Source organism: Bombina bombina, chromosome 6 (assembly GCF_027579735.1).
Source record: "Bombina bombina isolate aBomBom1 chromosome 6, aBomBom1.pri, whole genome shotgun sequence".
In the NCBI taxonomy this organism is placed as follows: domain Eukaryota; kingdom Metazoa; phylum Chordata; class Amphibia; order Anura; family Bombinatoridae; genus Bombina; species Bombina bombina.
In genome coordinates, this window is record NC_069504.1 from 535,002,047 (window position 1) to 535,022,655 (window position 20,609).

Sequence of the window (20,609 nt, forward strand, 5' to 3'; positions counted from 1 at the left end):
CAGAAACTCTGCCAGTACTAAAATAAAAGGTATTTGGCCCTTTTTTTTAAAAAAAAAAAAAAAGCATATTTACATATGCTGATGTGTAGGATCCCCCCTTAGACCCCAACCTCACTGATCCCCCACCAAACTGCTCTCTAACCCTTCCCCTCTGCAATAATGGGCGCCATCTTGGGTACTGGCAGCTGTCTGCCAGTACCCAGTTTTGTAACAAAATGTGCCTTTTTTTTTTTTAATTCCCTTTTCTGTAGTGTAGCTTCCCCCCCCACCGAGACCAACCCCCAACCCCTTCCAGGACCCTTAGATTGCATTTTAGTGGGTTTTTTTTTCAACTTTTTAACTTTTTTTTTTCTGTAGTGTAGCGGTTCCCACCCGCTCCCGCCCCGTGCACGCGCCCGCCCACCACCCCCGTGCACGCGCGCGCTCCCGTGCGCGCCCCCGTAGCTCCCGCCCCCCCGATCCCGCCCCCCTCCACTCCACATAGCGCACCGATGGCCGCCACCCGCCTCCCACGTAAGCTCCCACCCACCAACGATACCGGCCATCGATGTCCGGTGCAGAGAGGGCCACAGAGTGGCTCTCTCTGCATCGGATGGCCAAGGGGGGTTATTGCAGGATGCCTCCATATCGAGGCATCACTGCAATAACCGGAAAGCAGCTGGAAGCGAGCAGGATCGCTTCCAGCTGCTTTCCAGACCAAGGACGTACGCCACACGTCCTCGGTCATTAACTGACTTTTTTTTGAGGACGTGTGGCGTACGTCCTTGGTCGTTAAGGGGTTAAATAAGTTGTAGATTTTTTTTCTGACAAATTTAAAAGATATCTCTATTTCCACTCATCCTGTATCATGTGACAGCCATCAGCCAATCACAAATGCATATACATATATTATGTGAATTCTTGCACATGCTCAGTGGGAGCTGGTGACTCAAAAAGTGTAAATATAAAAAGACTGTGCACATTGTGTTAATGGTGGTAAATTGGTAAGATGTTTAGAATTGCATGCTCTGTCTGAATCATGAAAGATTAATTTTCACTTGAGTGTCATTTTAAAGACAGCTCTAGAACAGCAACACACTGCTTATCCTGAGCTGAACCCCGATACCGGCTGCTTTTCATATAAACAGCAGCAACAGTGGACAAGAAGTACATTGCTGGTTTGAAGCTGACCATAATAAGTATTTAACCACTGTATATGGTTTAAACACATAGGTATAGACAAGCAGCAGTACAATAATACAATGTTCTAATACATTAGAGCATCTTTAGCATTTTCTTATTACAGCTTTATGTCCCTTTAATTTAAATGGACCTTTTTCTACTTATTATCCTCAGCACTTTCTCCTGAGTAGCCATTTTTAAAACATTGTCAAATGGTTGTGAGTTTTCATTTATCAGCCCGGTTAGCTGGTCATTTTTCTTCAGTATAGTAATAATTTAATAAGTGTTTCTTCAAGGTACTCAATAAAACTCTTAAAGGGTCATTAAACCCAAAAAAATTCTTTCATGATTTAGACAGAGAATACAATTTTAAACAACATTCAAATGTACTTCTATTAGCTAATTTGCTTCATTCTTTAGATATCCTTTGTTGAAGGAATAACAATGCACATGGGTCAGCCAATCACACGAGGCATCTATGTGCAGCCACCAATCAGCAGCTACTGAGCCTATCTAGATATGCTTTTCTTGAAAGAATATCAAGAGAATGAAGCAAATTAGATAATAGAAGTAAATTAGAAAGTTGTTTAAAATGTTATTCTCTATCTGACTCATGAAAGAAAAATCTGGGGTTTAATGTCCCTTTAAGTGTTTCTTTGTAAATTGATATAATTAACAAATGCAAAAAAAAATAACATTATAATTGTCACAAAAGGCCTGTCTGCATCTTAAAGGGACAGTCTACAATATAATTATTACTGTTTTAAAAGATAGATAATCGCTTTATTACCCATTCTCCAGTTTTGCATAACCAACACAGTTATAGTAATATACTTTTTACCTATGTGATTACCTTGTATCTTCTGACAGCCCCCTGATCACATCACAACTTTGTATTTATTATCTATTGACTTGCATTTAGTACTGTGCTAAATCTTAAATAACTCCTTGGCGTGATCACAATGTTATCTATATGGCCCACATGAACTAGCAGTATCCTGTTGTGAAAAGTAAATAAACATGCATGTGATTAAGAGGTTGCCTATAGTGGCTTAGAAACAGGCAGACATTTAGAGGTTTAAATGTTATTAAGTACATTATTATAACTGTGTTGGTTGTGTAAAGAGGGGGGATGGGTAGTAAAGGCATTATCTATCTGTTTAAACAATAACAATTTTAGTGTAGACTGTCCCTTTAAATAGAAATGGAGACTGTCATAGATAAATAAATAGCCCATAACCACTGCATTTGTATCGTTATGCTTAGAATATTAGACATACTGACCAATGAGAATAAACCCAAGGGCAATAACAAATGTAAGAACATATCCTCTGATTGGTTCATTGTTTTTTCCATATCCTTTCGCAAAAAAGTAAAGAGCTCTGTAGATGTTATCCTTGCAGAGAGCCTGTGGGGAAATCAATAAATACATTTAACTTCCTCATTGTAATAAAAATGTCCCATTGCATTCTATAGCCCTTCTTCACAATGATTCATTCTTTTGAGCTGATTACCAAAAGGTACCATGATAACTTATATTACATTTTATGTATGCTGCTATGCAATATTTAACCATTTGATCACATCACAGAAACATTTGAGGACACCATATAAACAGATTATAGGTAAGTTAATTGGAGCACACTTGTTCCTTTATTATTAATTTAATGTTAACATATTACTTGACTTATGTTTCTGTGTGTTTTTATTTATAATCTGTTCTTTGACACTGCTTGATACAGTTTTGACATATAAGTGTTATTCCACCAAAAATGGATTTCTGAACTCCTGCTAAGGTAAAACATTAGTATTATGTTGTTTAAAAATAAATATGAACTTTTTTTTTTTTTTTTTTATTATTCGATGTCTGAATTTTGTTATTTTTACCAGTCGTCATTTTCTGCAAACAGTCTAAATGACAATATTTATATTTGGAATTTTGGAGAAATGTTGTCAGTAGTTTATAGAATAAACCAAAAATATTTATGTTACTCAAACACATATCTATAAATAGTAAAACCTGAGAAAATAATAATTTTGCAGTGGTCTCTTAATTTTTTATTTTTTTTCGAGAGAGATGCCCAGCGTGAAGATGCAAAATGTCACTAACCAGCACTTTTGAAGGGCTACAGTAAGAAAATAGCTTTAAAATGGCTGCACAGGAGGAAAGCAATAGCACAGAGAGTAGAAACAGTGCTACTGTAGTTGTGCTTAGCAGTTTCATTTTCCTTTTTAATAGATATTGTGAGTGAGAGAGGATAAAAAAAACTCTTGTTGAGATGTGTCTTTGTGATTTAACTATAAAGTAAAAAAAAAAAAACATTATTAAATTGAGTATGGCTAATTAAACCCCATATTTTTAAAAAGATAAAATCATTTTTTAATCTCACTTTAATGTTTCCCATTATACATTAAGTGATGTCATCTTTTATAGAATTATAGTCAATAGTAATGCTTTGGATAAAGTTATTTGTATTATTTTAGTAAGTTGCATATAGCAGTATCACCTACTATAGAGCTGTATGCTGCAGATTGTGTGCAGGTTATGATACCATTTCATAGAACAGAATATTAGCTTTGTCTTGTGCTGCAAACCAGCACCCACAGTCTATAAAACTATGTACCAGCATAAACAGTCAACCTGAAAATCTGCTTCATTAAAATGCAAAATCATTTTCTCAGAAGATGCAGACAATGCTAAAATGTTAATATGTATCCATAGTACCTGAAATACTTTAGGAGCACTGACAAGAGATGCTAAGGCAGAGGAGAGTGTAGCTGAGAATATTCCAGCGATAATCAGAGGTCCAAACCCAGATACCATACTCATCACCTAGAAGAAGACATAACTTTATCTCTGTCTAAACATGAAATGATAGCAAAAAGTATTGTAGCTAAATTATAAGGTAATATTACTATGTATATATAGCAGTATAACAGGTGTAGATGACAATAGCCCCAGCTTCCAATTTATCAGAATTATTTTGCAAAAACGTGTGCAGCTTATCTGATTTTTGGCTTTGTTGTTTATACATTTCAAATCCATTACAAGAGCCTCTGTTTCATTTAGTAAAACTAACTACACAAAATAATACTAAAATTGTTATTATTTCTAATCCACAAAAGAAGCCAAAGGCTGTTAAATTAGATCTTTCCAAAACCCTGTTGAAATCAATTAAAAAAATAAATAAAAGTGCATTCTGAAAGTTTGGAATAATGATTTTAATGTTTTTAAATGTAAAATATTAGTGAAGTTAGTGCAAACCCACTGAAATAAAATACAATTACTGAGTTTCTAATGGTTTAAATGGCCTTGAATTTGTAAACCCTATGAAAAGTCACGAGAGACACATAACATGATTCTTCCAGCTGACTGGAATAGATCACAATAATAGTATTTTCTTACTACTGTCAGTAAGACTATTTGAAATATAATAATATAATAATACTAATAATAAATAATATATAAATAATATCACTAAGTTCCAGAAGTATAAAGTATAAAAATTGCAGAAAAACTGTCTGAAAATTGAGGGTTGAGTTGAAGAGCATTTGCAAGCATCTGCTTTCTACAAGTGCAAGCACAGTTGTAAAACAAGTTTTCATTCAAAAATATACAGTAACTAAAAGCTTCATTAGATTCAGCCCATTTAGACACCACCATACTTGTGAAAATGAGGTTCTCTGTAATTTGTATAAATTAAATTTACTGCAAATTGTAAATATCACATTCTACAAGTAACAGGAGTAAATAACTGGTGTTGATAAAATAAGCACAATTGATCTTAGATGACTTTTGACAAGGACTTAATTATGTTTGTGTATTGATAAAAGAGGAAGTTCAAACATTGTTCAACATATTAAAGTCTATTGTAATATATACTTCTAAATGTTTCAAAGAGAGATTTTATAGTGTTTTTAAGGATGCAGATATTAAACACTTACTAGACAAATAACACTGAAAATACCCAGATACAAATCCATTAACGATTTTAAACATGTCCTGAACTTTATTTGAAAATATTGTTTATAGACTTATCAGGATATTTGTAAAAAGTCAAGTAAAAATGTAATGTATTTGAATTGCCCTTAATAAAACAACAATAAAAATTATTAGTAAAGAACTTTAAGATGCTATATATATCACTTCATTGTTTTGTCATTTTCCATGCAAAGTGTTTATTTGCTTCAATTTGTTGTTCTCAGTACTCACTTGAAAGTTATTCATCAACCCAAACGCACATTTTTCTGTTTCACATCTGGAAAAATCGTAGCCAAGGGTGCATGCAGCAGACCCATTGCAACTTATTGCAGATGTAATTGTATCGTTCATGCTCCCAGTGGCGTCCCGCACGACACTTGCAGCTATGGAAAAATCAATGCATTGTTATCCTTCAGGAGGCTAGAGAGAGATATCAGATTATTTATAGGCAGCAATAAAATGCAGAAGAAAAGCCTACAAACAGTGCCTATGCCAAGTGTGTGCTTATAAGAAAATGATAAAACAATGTTTGCATCTTATTAAAGGCTTTGTATGGAATATAGCACAGTTATACAATATTCTCTGAACACATAGTGCAGTTAGTATTGTTCAATATCTTATCGACCTCACTATGGTGCCATTCAGTATTGTAAAGCATACCCAGAAGCCTTCACAGTGAGAAACAAGCTACAAAAAGCACTCATACCTTGGAGAAAATCAGAAGAAAAGGTGCCCAATTTATATAACATGAAGACATTTGAGTGTGGTTGTCATAGCAGGAAACTGCCAGTCATGAGCAAAAGAGCATAATAATTATTATGAAACAGGTTACAGTGTAGAGCAATACTGATGGTTATCAACTTACCTGATATTAAAGGGATACATTGAAGTAAATTTTTGTATTGCTCATATTTTTAAACATGTTTATTCTATATCAGCAATTAAGCACTGAATTGCAAAAGATTGCATACAAAAATAAATGTTTTAAAAACATTTCAATCTGTCACTTTGTTTGCACAATGTGCAGGATTTTGCTGTGTCAGAGCAATCAATGAAGAAAACACTTGAAAACTCTAATTTGTCTTCTCTCTCTTGATTGTGACCAGTTCAGGATAACAGTCAATGCATTTGTTCACTACTCTAAGCAGTCTATATGCTCTTGCAGCTTCTTAAATGGAGCCCATAGTGTAGTATGTAGCTGGATAAGGCTATATTTACACAGATATTTGAAAAAGTACAATTTTCAGGGATATTTTACAGCAAAAGTAAGTGAAATAAATAATAATGTATATTGTAATGTCACAGTTTAATGAATGAATTAAACATTTTATGGGACTTACATTTTGAGTTGTTTATTCAATGATGTCTGGTTTTTATGTTAGTAATTAATCTAGATCAGATCAATATGCTTTCTATTTAAATATCACACAATGATATAACGTTCATAAACTGGGAATTGTGCTGCGTGGGGCTAAAGCAATGAGGTATAAGTGTGTAGACTAAGTATACTTTACATCCATAAGGTGTCAAAAATGTAACTAAAATGTTCTAAACTGTCACTAAGTGCCTCATAGAATACCTGTTGCCATTAATGAAGTGTTACTGCAGCCATGGATATCTACAAATTGGTTAGCTATATATAAAAAAAACATAATATTATACTTAGCACATCCATTACACCAGTATAGCCAGGCAGATACCAATTACAGTGTTTTTACCTGTAATAGATATTATCATGTTCTACAATAACATGACCAGAGTCACAAATTATGACCTACTTTGCTAGTTATAATGTCTATAATTCTATAACTCTAAATGTTATGATATATCTATGTCTGTAATTCACCAGATTCCATAACTACCTTGTTGACATTTCACATATAAAATAATGCTGCCATAAAAAAAGATCTGGTTTCTAGTAATATGTTGCATTTAACATAGAACATAAACAATTTTCTCTTCTTTAGGCTTGTACTGTTACTGATTTTAAAGGAACACAAAACTGTAAAAACAAATAATAATAATAATAATAATAATAGTTATATTGCCTAGTTTATTTCTCCAACATTGGTGTGTACGGTCCACGGCGTCATCCATAACTTGTGGGAATATTCTCTTCCCCAACAGGAAATGGCAAAGAGCACAGAAAAAGCTGTCCATATAGTCCCTCCTAGGCTCCGCCCACCCCAGTCATTCTCTTTGCCGCTGAACAAGCAGCATCTCCACGGAGATGGTGAAGAGTATGTGGTGTTTAGTTGTAGTTTTTTATTCTACTATCAAGAGTTTGTTATTTTAAAATAGTGCTGGTATGTACTATTTACTCTGAAACAGAAAAAGATGAAGAGTTCTGTTTGTGAGAGGAGTGTGATTTTAGCAGCAGTAACTAAAATCGTTTGCTGTTTCCACATAGGACTGTTGAGATGAGATAACTTCAGTTGGGGGAAACAGTTGGCAGACTTTTCTGCTTAAGGTATGACTATCCATATTTCTAACAAGACTGTGTAATGCTGGAAGGCTGTCATTTCCCCTCATGGGGACCGGTAAGCCATTTTCTTAGTCTCAAACAGAATAAAGGGCTTAATATGGGCTATAAAACTGGTAGACACTTTTATGGGCTAGATCGATTGCTTTATTTGAGCATTTTATACAGCTTGATGTTGAAATTCCCACTTTATAAACTTTGGGGAACGTTTTTTTTACGTCAGGCACTGGTTTAGACACCTTCCCAGTCAGGAAGGGCCTTCTCTGTAGTAGGCAGAGCCTCATTTTCGCGCCATTACTGCACAGTTACTTTTGAGAGCAGGACATGCAGCTGCATGTGTGTGGGTCTGAAAGTAGTTGAAAAGGTTCCTAGAAGGCTTCATTTGGTATCGTATACCCCCCTGGGTTTGGTAAAGTCGCAGCAAAGGCTGTAGCTGGGACTGTAGAGGGGTTAAAACGGCTCCGGTTTCGTCATTTTAAGGGTTAAAGGTCTAAGATTTGTGGTGCAATGCTTTGAATGCTTTAAGACACTGTGGTGAAATTTGAACAATTCCTTCATAGTTTTTCACATATTCAGTAATAAAGTGTGCCCTGTTTAAAATTTAAAGAGAGAGTAACGGTTTTGTTTTAAAACGGTTTTTGTACTTTATTGACAAGTTTAAGCCTGTTTAACATGTCTGTGCCTTCAGATAAACTATGTTCTGCATGTATGGAAGCCAATGTGTCTCCCCCTTCAAAATTGTGTGATAATTGTGTCATAGCGTCCAAACAAAGTAAGGACAGTACTGCCACAGATAGTAAAGTTGCCCAAGATGATTCATCAGATGAAGGGAGTAGACATAGTTCTACATCATCTCCTTCTGTGTCTACACCAGTTTTGCCCACGCAGGAGACCCCTAGTACTTCTAGCGCGCCAATGCTTGTTACTATGCAACAATTGACGGCAGTAATGGATAACTCCATAGCAAATATTTTATCCAAAATGCCTGCATTTCAGAGAAAGCACGATTGCTCTGTTTTAAACACTGTAGAGCAGGAGGGCGCTGATGATAATTGCTCTGTCATACCCTCACACCAATCTGAAGTGGCCATGAGGGAGGTTTTGTCAGATGGGGAAATTTCTGATTCAGGTAGAATTTCTCAACAGGCAGAACCTGATGTTGTGACATTTAAATTTAAATTAGAGCATCTCCGCGCACTGCTTAAGGAGGTGCTATCTACTCTGGATGATTGTGACAACCTGGTCATTCCAGAAAAATTGTGCAAGATGGACAAGTTCCTAGAGGTTCCGGTGCACCCCGACGCTTTTCCTATACCCAAGCGGGTGGCGGACATAGTGAATAAGGAGTGGGAGAAGCCCGACATACCTTTTGTCCCCCCTCCTATATTTAAGATATTATTTCCTATGGTCGACCCCAGAAAGGACTTATGGCAGACAGTCCCTAAGGTCGAGGGGGCAGTTTCTACACTAGCCAAGCGCACTACTATTCCTATTGAGGATAATTGTGCTTTCAAAGATCCTATGGATAAAAAATTGGAGGGTTTGCTTAAAAAGATTTTTGTACAGCAAGGTTACCTCCTGCAACCTATTTCGTGCATTATTCCTGTCACTACAGCAGCGTGGTTCTGGTTCGAGGAACTAGAAAAGTCGCTTAGTAGAGAGACTCCGTATGAGGAGGTTATGGACAGAATTCACGCACTTAAGTTAGCTAATTCCTTTATTTTAGATGCCGCTTTGCAGTTAGCTAGATTAGCGGCGAAAAATTCAGGGTTTGCAATTGTGGCGCGTAGAGCGCTCTGGCTAAAGTCTTGGTCAGCGGATGTATCTTCCAAGACAAAATTGCTTAATATCCCTTTCAAGGGTAAAACCCTTTTTGGGCCAGAATTGAAAGAGATTATCTCAGACATCACTGGGGGTAAGGGCCACGCCCTCCCACAAGATAGGCCTTTCAAGGCCAAGAATAAGTCTAATTTTCGTTCCTTTCGCAATTTCAGGAACGGACCGGCCTCCAACTCTGCAGCCTCTAGACAAGAGGGTAATGCTTCACAAACCAAACCAGCTTGGAAACCGATGCAAGGCTGGAACAAGGGTAAGCAGGCCAAGAAGCCTGCTGCTGCTACCAAAACAGCATGAAGGAGTAGCCCCCCGATCCGGGACCGGATCTAGTAGGGGGCAGACTCTCTCTCTTCGCTCAGGCTTGGGCAAGAGATGTTCAGGATCCCTGGGCACTAGAAATAGTTTCTCAGGGTTATCTTCTGGAATTCAAGGAACTACCCCCAAGGGGAAGGTTCCACATGTCTCACTTATCTTCAAACCAAATAAAGAGACAGGCATTCTTACATTGTGTAGAAGACCTGTTAAAAATGGGAGTGATACACCCAGTTCCAACCGTGGAACAAGGAATGGGGTTTTACTCAAATCTGTTTGTAGTTCCCAAAAAAGAGGGAACTTTCAGACCAATTCTGGATTTAAAGATCCTAAACAAATTTCTCAGAGTGCCATCGTTCAAAATGGAAACTATTCGAACGATTTTACCTACAACCCAGGAGGGTCAATTTATGACTACCGTGGATCTAAAGGATGCGTATCTACATATTCCTATCCACAAAGATCATCATCAGTTCCTAAGGTTCGCCTTTCTGGACAAACATTACCAGTTTGTGGCTCTCCCATTCGGGCTAGCCACTGCTCCAAGCATTTTCACAAAGGTACTCGGGTCCCTTCTAGCGGTTCTAAGACCAAGGGGCATTGCAGTGGCACCTTACTTGGACGACATTCTGATACAAGCGTCGTCTCTTTCAAAGGCAAAGGCTCACACAGACATCGTTCTGGCCTTTCTCAGATCTTACGGATGGAAAGTGAACATAGAAAAAAGTTCCCTGTCTCCGTCGACAAGAGTTCCTTTCTTGGGGACAATAATAGATTCTTTAGAAATGAAGATTTTCCTGACAGATGTCAGAAAGTCGAAACTTCTAAACGCTTGTCAAGTTCTTCACTCTGTTCCACGACCTTCCATAGCTCAGTGCATGGAAGTAGTAGGGTTGATGGTTGCAGCAATGGACATAGTTCCTTTTGCGCGAATTAATCTAAGACCATTACAACTGTGCATGCTGAAACAGTGGAATGGGGACTATACAGACTTGTCTCCAGTGATTCAAGTAGATCAGAAGACCAGAGACTCACTCCGTTGGTGGCTAACCCAGGATCACCTGTCCCAGGGAATGAGCTTCCGCAGACCAGAGTGGGTCATCGTCACGACCGACGCCAGTCTAGTGGGCTGGGGCACGGTCTGGGACTCCCTGAAAGCTCAGGGGCTATGGTCTCGGGAAGAGTCTCTTCTCCCGATAAACATTCTGGAACTGAGAGCGATATTCAATACTCTCAGGGCTTGGCCTCAACTAGCAAAGGCCAGATTCATAAGATTCCAATCAGACAACATGACGACTGGTGCTTACATCAACCATCAGGGGGGAACAAGGAGTTCCCTGAGTCATCAGACATTCCATCCGGGGGAGTGGGAACTCCACCCGGAGATATTTGCCCAGTTGACTCAATTATGGGGCATTCCAGACATGGATCTGATGGCGTCTCGTCAGAACTTCAAGGTTCCTTGCTACGGGTCCAGATCCAGGGATCCCAAGGCGACTCTAGTGGATGCATTAGTAGCGCCTTGGACCTTCAACCTAGCTTATGTGTTTCCACCGTTTCCTCTCATTCCCAGGCTGGTAGCCAGGATCAAGCAGGAGAGGGCCTCGGTGATCTTGATAGCTCCTGCGTGGCCACGCAGGACTTGGTATGCAGACCTGGTGAATATGTCATCGGCTCCACCATGGAAGCTACCTTTGAGACATGATCTTCTAGTACAAGGTCCATTCGAACATCCAAATCTAGTTTCCCTCCAGCTGACGGCTTGGAAATTGAACGCTTGATTTTATCTAAGCGTGGCTTTTCGGATTCTGTAATAGATACTCTGGTACAAGCCAGAAAACCTGTAACTAGAAAAATTTACCATAAAATATGGAAAAGATATATCTGTTGGTGTGAATCCAAGGGATTCTCATGGAGTAAGATCAAAATTCCTAGGATCCTTTCCTTTCTCCAAGAAGCTTTGGATAAGGGATTATCAGCGAGTTCTCTAAAGGGACAGATTTCTGCTTTATCTGTCTTGTTACACAAACGACTGGCAGCTGTGCCTGATGTTCAAGCTTTTGTTCAGGCTTTGGTCAGGATCAAGCCTGTTTACAGACCTTTGACTCCTCCCTGGAGTCTGAATTTAGTTCTTTCAGTTCTTCAAGGGGTTCCGTTTGAACCTCTACATTCCATAGATATCAAGATGTTATCTTGGAAAGTTCTGTTTTTGGTTGCTATTTCTTCTGCTAGAAGAGTTTCTGAGTTATCTGCTTTGCAGTGTAATCCGCCCTATCTGGTGTTCCATTCAGATAAGGTTGTTTTGCGTACTAAACCTGGTTTCCTTCCAAAGGTTGTTTCCAACAAGAATATTAACCAGGAAATAGTTGTGCCTTCTTTGTGTCCGAATCCAGTTTCAAAGAAGGAACGTTTGTTACACAATTTAGATGTAGCTCATGCTTTAAAGTTCTATTTAGAAGAAACAAAGGATTTCAGACAAACGTCTTCTCTGTTTGTCATTTATTCTGGCAAGAGGAGAGGTCAAAAAGCTACTGCTACCTCTCTTTCCTTTTGGCTGAAAAGCATCATCCGATTGGCTTATGAGACTGCCGGACGGCAGCCTCCTGAATGCATCACAGCTCACTCTACTAGGGCTGTGGCTTCCACATGGGCCTTCAAGAACGAGGCTTCTGTTGATCAGATATGTAAGGCAGTGACTTGGTCTTCCCTGCACACTTTTGCCAAATTCTACAAATTTGATACTTTTGCTTCTTCGGAGGCTATTTTTGGGAGAAAGGTTTTGCAAGCCGTGGTGCCTTCTGTTTAGGTAACCTGATTGGCTCCCTCCTTTCATCCGTGTCCTAAAGCTTTGGTATTGGTTCCCACAAGTTATGGATGACGCCATGGACCGAACACACCAATGTTGGAGAAAACAGAATTTATGCTTACCTGATAAATTACTTTCTCCAACGGTGTGTCCGGTCCACGGCCCGCCCTGGTTTTTTAATCAGGTTTGATGAATTTCTTTCTTTAACTACAGTCACCACGGCACCTTATGGTTTCTCCTGTTTTTTCTCCTGTCCATCGGTCGAATGACTGGGGTGGGCGGAGCCTAGGAGGGACTATATGGACAGCTTTTGCTGTGCTCTTTGCCATTTCCTGTTGGGGAAGAGAATATTCCCACAAGTTATGGATGACGCCGTGGACCGGACACACCGTTGGAGAAAGTAATTTATCAGGTAAGCATAAATTCTGTTTTTTCTTTGTCCTAAATATTCATCTTAATAAGAAACTTGCTTTTTAATCTAATAAAGGAGACATTAAAGGCAATTGTATGCATGCATATTATATATCAGTAATTAAGAAATGCATTGTAAAATGTCTATAACCAAAAAACATGTTTTAGAGGCATCTAAAATGTTAAAAACTACACATTTTGTGTTAACAAAGTGACAATCAGTAATGATCCACTTAAACTCTAGTGAGTATGTTTGACATCGCCCTTGATTGTAACCAATTACAGAATAGCTTTAAAATAATTCACTGCTCTAAGCAATCACTTTGAAATATGTAGCCAGGTTAGACAATTTCCAATATTGACAATCGGTATTATAATGTGTAAATTTATTTTTATGCAAAGCCAGCAAAAAAAAAAAAAGATACTGAATATATATCACAAATTTGTTTTAATTCATTACATTAAATTACTTTAGGGGAACTCAATTTTGAGTTTGAAGACCCATTAATTGAATTGCTCCTGTTTACTCTGTGAAATATTAGCACATATCTTTACTGCTTACCTGCACAAATAGCAACTCCAAGATAAGCAATAGTTGTTATAAATATAGCCAACATTGTTCCCTTTGGAATAGCGTCTTGTGGATCCTTTGTAATATAAAAAGGGACATAAGGAAATATTTTTGAAAACAATGATCAATATGTTGTATAGATATATTAAATTTGCCTGATTATACATTTTATTACACAAAGAGTAATTAAGTATTGCTGTGTAAGAAATTTCTAAAAAGAAAATTGTCCAATTTTAATACAAAATCTAAATTGTTTAGTAAAGTTACACATAATTTATTGTACATGAACAATTGTTGAGAGAACTTTCTTGCTTGTGGAAATGGCATGAGGAGTTTCTCACATTTTTATCTATGTACATCATCTATTTGTCTGTCTGCCTATCTACCTATCTTAAATATGTTGTGTTTTATATATAAAAATGATGCTCTGACAATAGCCCCCTAGAGCCTGTGACAATAAATTAAAATTAATTATCCTGTAAACTTTCCTTGAGCTAATAAATATCCTATAATATAAAAGGCCAAGTGTGTTTGTCTGAAGCTTTCATGCGCAGTAGAGACTGCGCAAGGACAAACACATCTGGCCTTCTACAGACTGACCTCCTGGCATCTAAACCGGGTGTGAGGAGGGCGTGGCACGGACAAGGCTGGGCGTGACTTGGATGGGGCTGAGCGGGGCCGGGCGTGGCGCTGGCAGGGTTGGGTGTGCAGTGGGTGGAGCCGGGTGGGGCTGTGAGAAAGCTCAAAAAAGGGGGGATAGAGAGAGAGCAAAAGAGAGTGAGAGAGACAGCAAAAGAGAGGGGGAGAGAGCAAAAGAGAGGAGGGGAGAAAGAGAGCAAAAGAGGGGGGATATAGAGAGCAAAAGAGAGGGAGAGAGACAGAAAAAGAGAGGGAGAGGGGGAGAGAGAGATCAAAAGAGAGGGGAAGAGAGAGCGCAAAAGAGAGGGAGGAAAAGAGAGGGGGAGAGAGAGAGCAAGAGAGAGAGCACAAACGAGAGGGGAGAGAGAGAGCAAAAGAGAGGGAGAGAGACAGCAAAAGAGAGGAGGAGAAAGTGGAAAAGAGAGGGGAGAGAGAGCAAAAGAGAGGGGGAGAGAGAGAGAGCGTGCAAAACAGAGGGGGGAAAGAGAGAGGGAGAGAGAGCAAAAGAGAGGGGAAGAGAGAGAGCAAAAGAGAGGGGGAGAGCACAAAAGAGAGGGGAGAAAGATCACAAAAGAGAGGGGGGAAAGAGAGAGAGCAAAAGAGAGGGAATAGAGAGAGCAAAAAAAGGGGGAGAGAGCATAAAAGAGGAGGATGAGAAAGAGCAAAAGAGAGAGGGAGAGAGAGAGCAAAATAGAGAGGGAGAGAAAGAGCAAAAGAGAGAGGGAGAGAAAGAGCAAAAGAGAGGGAGAGAAAGAGCAAAAGAGAGGGGGAGAGAGCAAAAGAGGGGGATAGAGAAAGCAAAAGAGAGGGGGATAGAGAGAGCAAAAGAGAGGGGGAGAGAGAGAGCGCAAAAGAGAGGGGGTAGAGAGAGAGAGCAAAAGAGGGAGAGAGACAGCAAAAAAGAGGGGGAGAGAGCAAAAGAGAGGGGGAGAGCGCAAAAGAGAGGAGGGAGAGCACAAAAGAGAGGAAGAGAGAGCACAAAAGAGAGGGAGGAAAAGAGAGAGGGACAAGAGAGAGCAAAAGAGAGGAGGAGAGAGAACAAAAGAGAGGGGAGAGAGAGCAAAATAGAGGAGAGAGAGAGAGCAAAAGAGAGGGGAGTGAGAGCTAAAGAGAGGGGGGATAGAGAGAGCAAAAGAGATGGAGAATGGAGCAAAAGAGAGGGGAAGAAAGGGAAGAGAGAGAGCATGCAAAAGAGAGGAGGAAAGAGCAAAACAGAGGGGAGAGAGTGCAAAATATAGGGGGGGAGAGAGAGCAAAAGAGAGGAGAGAGACAGCAAAAGAGGGGGGGAGAGAGCAAAAGAGAGGGAGAGAGAGACAGCAAAAGAAAGGGGGAGAGAGAGAGAGCAAAAGAGGGGTGATAGAGAGAGCAAAAGAGGGGGTAGAGAGAGCAAAAGAGAGGGGAGAGAGAAAGCAAAAGAGAGGGGGAGAGAGAGCAAAAGAGAGGGAGAGAGAGACAGCAAAAGAAAGGGGAGAGAGCAAAAGAGGGGTGATAGAGAGAGCAAAAGAGGGGGGATAGAGAGAGCAAAAGAGGGGGGATAGAGAGAGGAAAAAAGAGGGGAGAGAGAGAGCAAAAGAAAGGGGGGAGAGAGAGAAAAAGAGAGAGGGGAGAGAGAGAGCAAAAGAAAGGGGGGGGAGAGAGAAAAAGAGAGAGGGGAGAGAGAGAGCAAAAGAGGGGGATAGAGAGAACAAAAGAGAGGGAGAGAGAAAGCAAAAGAGAGGGGGAGAGATAGAGAGAGAGAGCAAAATAGAGAGAGGGGGGAGAGAGAGAGCAAAATAGAGAGACGGGGGAAAGAGCAAAAGAGAAGGGGGATAGAGAGAGAGCAAGGGGTGGAACCGCTGTACTGCAAAAAATAGCCAGTGTACACGGGCTTTAGGACTAGTTTTAAATATTTTCTTAATGTGCTGATTTTTTAAAGGGACCAATTTGTAAAAAAAAATGTTTACTTGTTTCAAATAATGATAGAAACATGTTATGATTCAATAATCTACAAAACAACATACCTCCAAGTCTCCAGAGATATTTGCTCCTGCAAGGATTCCAGTGGCTGCTGGGAAGAAAATAGCAAACACAGAAAAGAATCCTTCTCCATTCCTGAAATCAGGTCCAAAGTTTTCAGCAAATATTGCAGCTGTAATGAAACCCAGTTTTGGTGCTATTATTTTACATGCATCAGAAACAAAGCTGTTGCATAAAGATAACAACCAATGAATATAGAAATATTATGCTATTCAGACGACATAAACCACAGGTCCATCGGTCTTGTTTGTAAATGTACAGCAATATTAAATATTACTTCTTCCTTTTTGATATTGCAGTGATTCATACTTTTTGCGATTAGGTGTATGTTTTCGCATTTATTGCATAACCACCTAGTGGCATAAAAATAATTGCGTAACATGAGCAAAGTAGGTTTTGAAGCCATATTTTGTTAAATCGACACTAAAGTCAACATTAAACTTTTATAATTCAGATAGAGCATGTCCCATTTACTTCCATTATAATATTGTGCACAGTCTTTTATATGCACACTTACAGGGGCTCCAGCAGCTACTGAGCATGTGCAAAAAATCATACGGCTAGATTTAGAGTTTTGCGGTCAAAGGGGTTCGTTAGTTACGCGTGTTTTTTTCCCCACGCACCTTTTAAATAACGCTGGTATTTAGAGTTCTCTGAAGGGCTGTGTTAGGCTCCAAAAAAGGGAGCGTAGAGCATAATTTGCCGCCACTTCAACTCTCAATACCAGCGTTGCTTACGGTAGCGGCCAGCTTGAAAAACGTGCTCGTGCACGATTCCCCCATAGGAAACAATGGGGCAGTTTGAGCTGCAAAAAAACCTAACACCTGCAAAAAAGCAGCGTTCAGCTCCTAACGCAGCCCCATTGTTTCCTATGGGGAAACACTTCCTAAGTCTGCACCTAACACCCTAACATGAACCCCGAGTCTAAACACCCCTAACCTTACACTTATTAACCCCTAATCTGCCGCCCCCACTATCGCTGACCCCTTCATATTATTATTAACCCCTAATCTGCTGCTCCGTACACCGCCGCCACCTACATTATACCTATGTACCCCTAATCTGCTGCCCCTAACACCGCCAACCCCTATATTATATTTATTAACCCCTAATCTGCCCCCCCTAACTATCTTACCTACACTTATTAACCCCTAATCTGCCGACCGGACCTCGCCGCCACTATAATAAATGTATTAACCCCTAAACCGCCTCACTCTCGCCTCGCAAACCCTATAATAAATAGTATTAACCCCTAATCTGCCCTCCCTAACATCGCCGACACCTAACTTCAAGTATTAACCCCTAATCTGCCGACCGGACCTCGCCGCTACTCTAATAAATGTATTAACCCCTAAAGCTAAGTCTAACCCTAACCCTAACACCCCCCCTAAATTAAATATAATTTAAATCTAACGAAATAAATTATTTCTTATTAAATAAATTAATCCTATTTAAAGCTAAATACTTACCTGTAAAATAAACCCTAATATAGCTACAATATAACGAATAATTATATTGTAGCTATTTTAGGATTTATATTTATTTTACAGGCAACTTTGTATTTATTTTAACTAGGTACAATAGCTATTAAATAGTTAATAACTATTTAATAGCTACCTAGTTAAAATAATTACCAAATTACCTGTAAAATAAATCCTAACCTAAGTTACAATTAAACCTAACACTACACTAGCAATAAATAAATTAAATAAATTAACTACAATTACCTACAATTAAATCAACTAAACTAAATTACAAAAACAAACAAACACTAAATTACACAAAAAAAAGATTACAAGAATTTTAAACTAATTACACCTACTCTAAGCCCCCTAAAAAAATAACAAAGCCCCGCAAAATAAAAAAATGCCCTACCCTATTCTAAAATAAAAAGTTAACAGCTCTATTACCTTACCAGCCCTTAAAAGGGCCTTTTGCGAGGCATGCCCCAAAGAAATCAGCTCTTTTGCCTGAAAAAAAAACATACAATACCCCCCCAACATTACAACCCACCACCCACATACCCCTAATCTAACCCAAACCCCCCTTAAAAAACCTAACACTAAGCCACTGAAGATCTCCCTACCTTGTATTCACCCAGCCGAGTATCACCGATACGTCCAGAAGAGGGTCCGAAGTCTTCATCCTATCCAGCCAGAAGAGGTCCTCCAGAGGGTTGGAAGTCTTCATCCAGGCGGCATCTTCTATCTTCTTCCATCCGGAGCGGAGCTGGTCGTCCATCTTGAAGCAGCCGACGCGATGGCGTACCTCGAATTCCGATTGGCTGATAGGATTCTATCAGCCAATCGGAATTAAGGTAGGAAAAATCTGATTGGCTGATTGAATCAGCCAATCAGATTCAAGTTCAATCGGATTGGCTGATTGGATCAGCCAATCAGATTGAGCTCGCGTTCTATTGGCTGTTCCGATGGATGACATCATTTAAAGGGACAGTCAAGTATAAATTAAACTTTCATTATTCAGAGAGGACTTTTAATTTTAATTGACTTTCCAATTTACCATCAAATTTGCTTTTTTCTCTTGGTATCCTTAGTTTAAATTAAACATAGGTAGGCTCATATGCTAATTTCTAAGCCTTTAAGGGCTGCCTCTTATCACATGCTTTTTAAATCTCTTTTCAACACAAAGAGACAGAAAGTACACGTGGGCTATATAGATAACACTGTGTTCATGCACAGAAAGTTATTTAAGATCTAGCACAATACAATGCTAAATTTAAGACAATAGATAATAAACAGTCACAGTCATGTGATCAGGGGGCTGGAAGAAGGTTCCTAGATACAAGGTAATCACAAAGGTAAAAAGTACATTAATATAACTGTGTTGGTTATGCAAAACTGGGGAACGAGTAATAAAGGGATTATCTATCTTTTAAAACAATAACAATTCTATGGTTGACTGTCCCTTTAAAGGAACCTTCATTCGTCGTTAGTCCGTCGGTGAGGAAGGATGGCTCCGCGTCGGCTGCTTTAAGATGGACCCGCCCCGCTCCGGATGGAAGAAGATAGAAGATGCCGCCTGGATGAAGACTTCCAACCCTCTGGAGGACCTCTTCTGGCCGGATAGGATGAAGACTTCGGACCCTCTTCTGGACGGATTGGTGATACCCGGCTTGGTGAAGACAAGGTAAAAAGATCTTCAGGGGCTTAGTGTTAGGTTTTTTAAGGGGGGTTTGGGTTAGAGTAGGGGTATGTGGGTGGTGGGTTGTAATGTTGGGGGGGTATTGTATGTTTTTTTTACAGGCAAAAGAGCTGATTTCTTTGGGGCATGCCCCGCAAAAAGCCCTTTTAAGGGCTGGTAAGGTAATAGAGCTGTTAACTTTTTATTTTAGAATAGGGTAGGGCATTTTTTTATTTGGGGGGCTTTGTTATTTTTTTAGGGGGCTTAGAGTAGGTGTAATTAGTTTAAAATTCTTGTAATCTTTTTTTTTTGTAATTTAGTGTTTGTTTTTTTTGTAATTTAGTTTAGTTGATTTAATTGTAGGTAATTGTAGTTAATTTATTTATTGATAGTGTAGTGTTAGGTTTAATTGTAACTTAGGTTAGGATTTATTTTGTAATTATTTTAACTAGGTAGCTATTAAATAGTAAATAACTATTTAATAGCTATTGTACCTAGTTAAAATAAATAGAAAGTTGCCTGTAAAATAAATATAAATCCTAAAATAGCTACAATATAATTATTTGTTATATTGTAGCTATATTAGGGTTTATTTTACAGGTAAGTATTTAGCTTTAAATAGGATTAATTTATTTAATAAGAAATAATTTATTTCGTTAGATTAAAATTATATTTAATTTAGGGGGGGGTTAGGGTTAGGGTTAGACTTAGCTTTAGGGGTTAATACATTTATTAGAGTAGCGGCGAGGTCCGGTCGGCAGATTAGGGGTTAATAAGTGTAGGTAGGTAGCGGCGACATTGGGGGGGCAGATTAGGGGTTAATAAATATTATGTAGGTGTCAGCGGTGTTAGGGGCAGCAGATTAGGGGTTTATAGGGATAATGTAGGTGGCGGCGGTGTCCGGTCGGCAGATTAGAGGTTAAAAATTTTTATTAGAGTGGCCGCGATGTGGGGGGACCTCAGTTTAGGGGTACATAGGTAGTTTATGGGTGTTAGTGTACTTTAGAGCACAGTAGTTAAGAGCTTTATAAACCGGCGTTAGCCCATAAAGCTCTTAACTCCTGACTTTTTTCTGCGGCTGGAGTCTTGTCGGTAGAGGGTCTACCGCTCACTTCAGCCAAGACTCTAAATACCAGCATTAGGAAGATCCCATTGAAAAGATAGGATACGCAATTGGCGTAAGGGGATCTGCGGTATGGAAAAGTTGCGGCTGGAAAGTGAGCGTTAGACCCTTTCCTGACTGACTCTAAAT

The 20,609-nt window shown here is 39.2% G+C and overlaps 1 protein-coding gene across 1 annotated transcript in view; it reads right to left on the reverse strand.

The window, feature by feature from the left end:
• The window catches only part of SLC12A1 (solute carrier family 12 member 1), a 165,923-nt gene that overhangs the window by 103,922 nt on the left and 41,392 nt on the right, over positions 1-20,609 (reverse strand). Inside the window, exons 8-12 of the mRNA XM_053717461.1 lie at positions 16,201-16,328; positions 13,553-13,637; positions 5,375-5,526; positions 3,887-3,994; positions 2,446-2,569 (exon numbers count right to left, since the gene is read on the reverse strand). Coding sequence (XP_053573436.1) covers positions 2,446-2,569; positions 3,887-3,994; positions 5,375-5,526; positions 13,553-13,637; positions 16,201-16,328 — 597 coding nt within the window. The remainder of the gene's footprint in view (positions 1-2,445; positions 2,570-3,886; positions 3,995-5,374; positions 5,527-13,552; positions 13,638-16,200; positions 16,329-20,609) is intronic.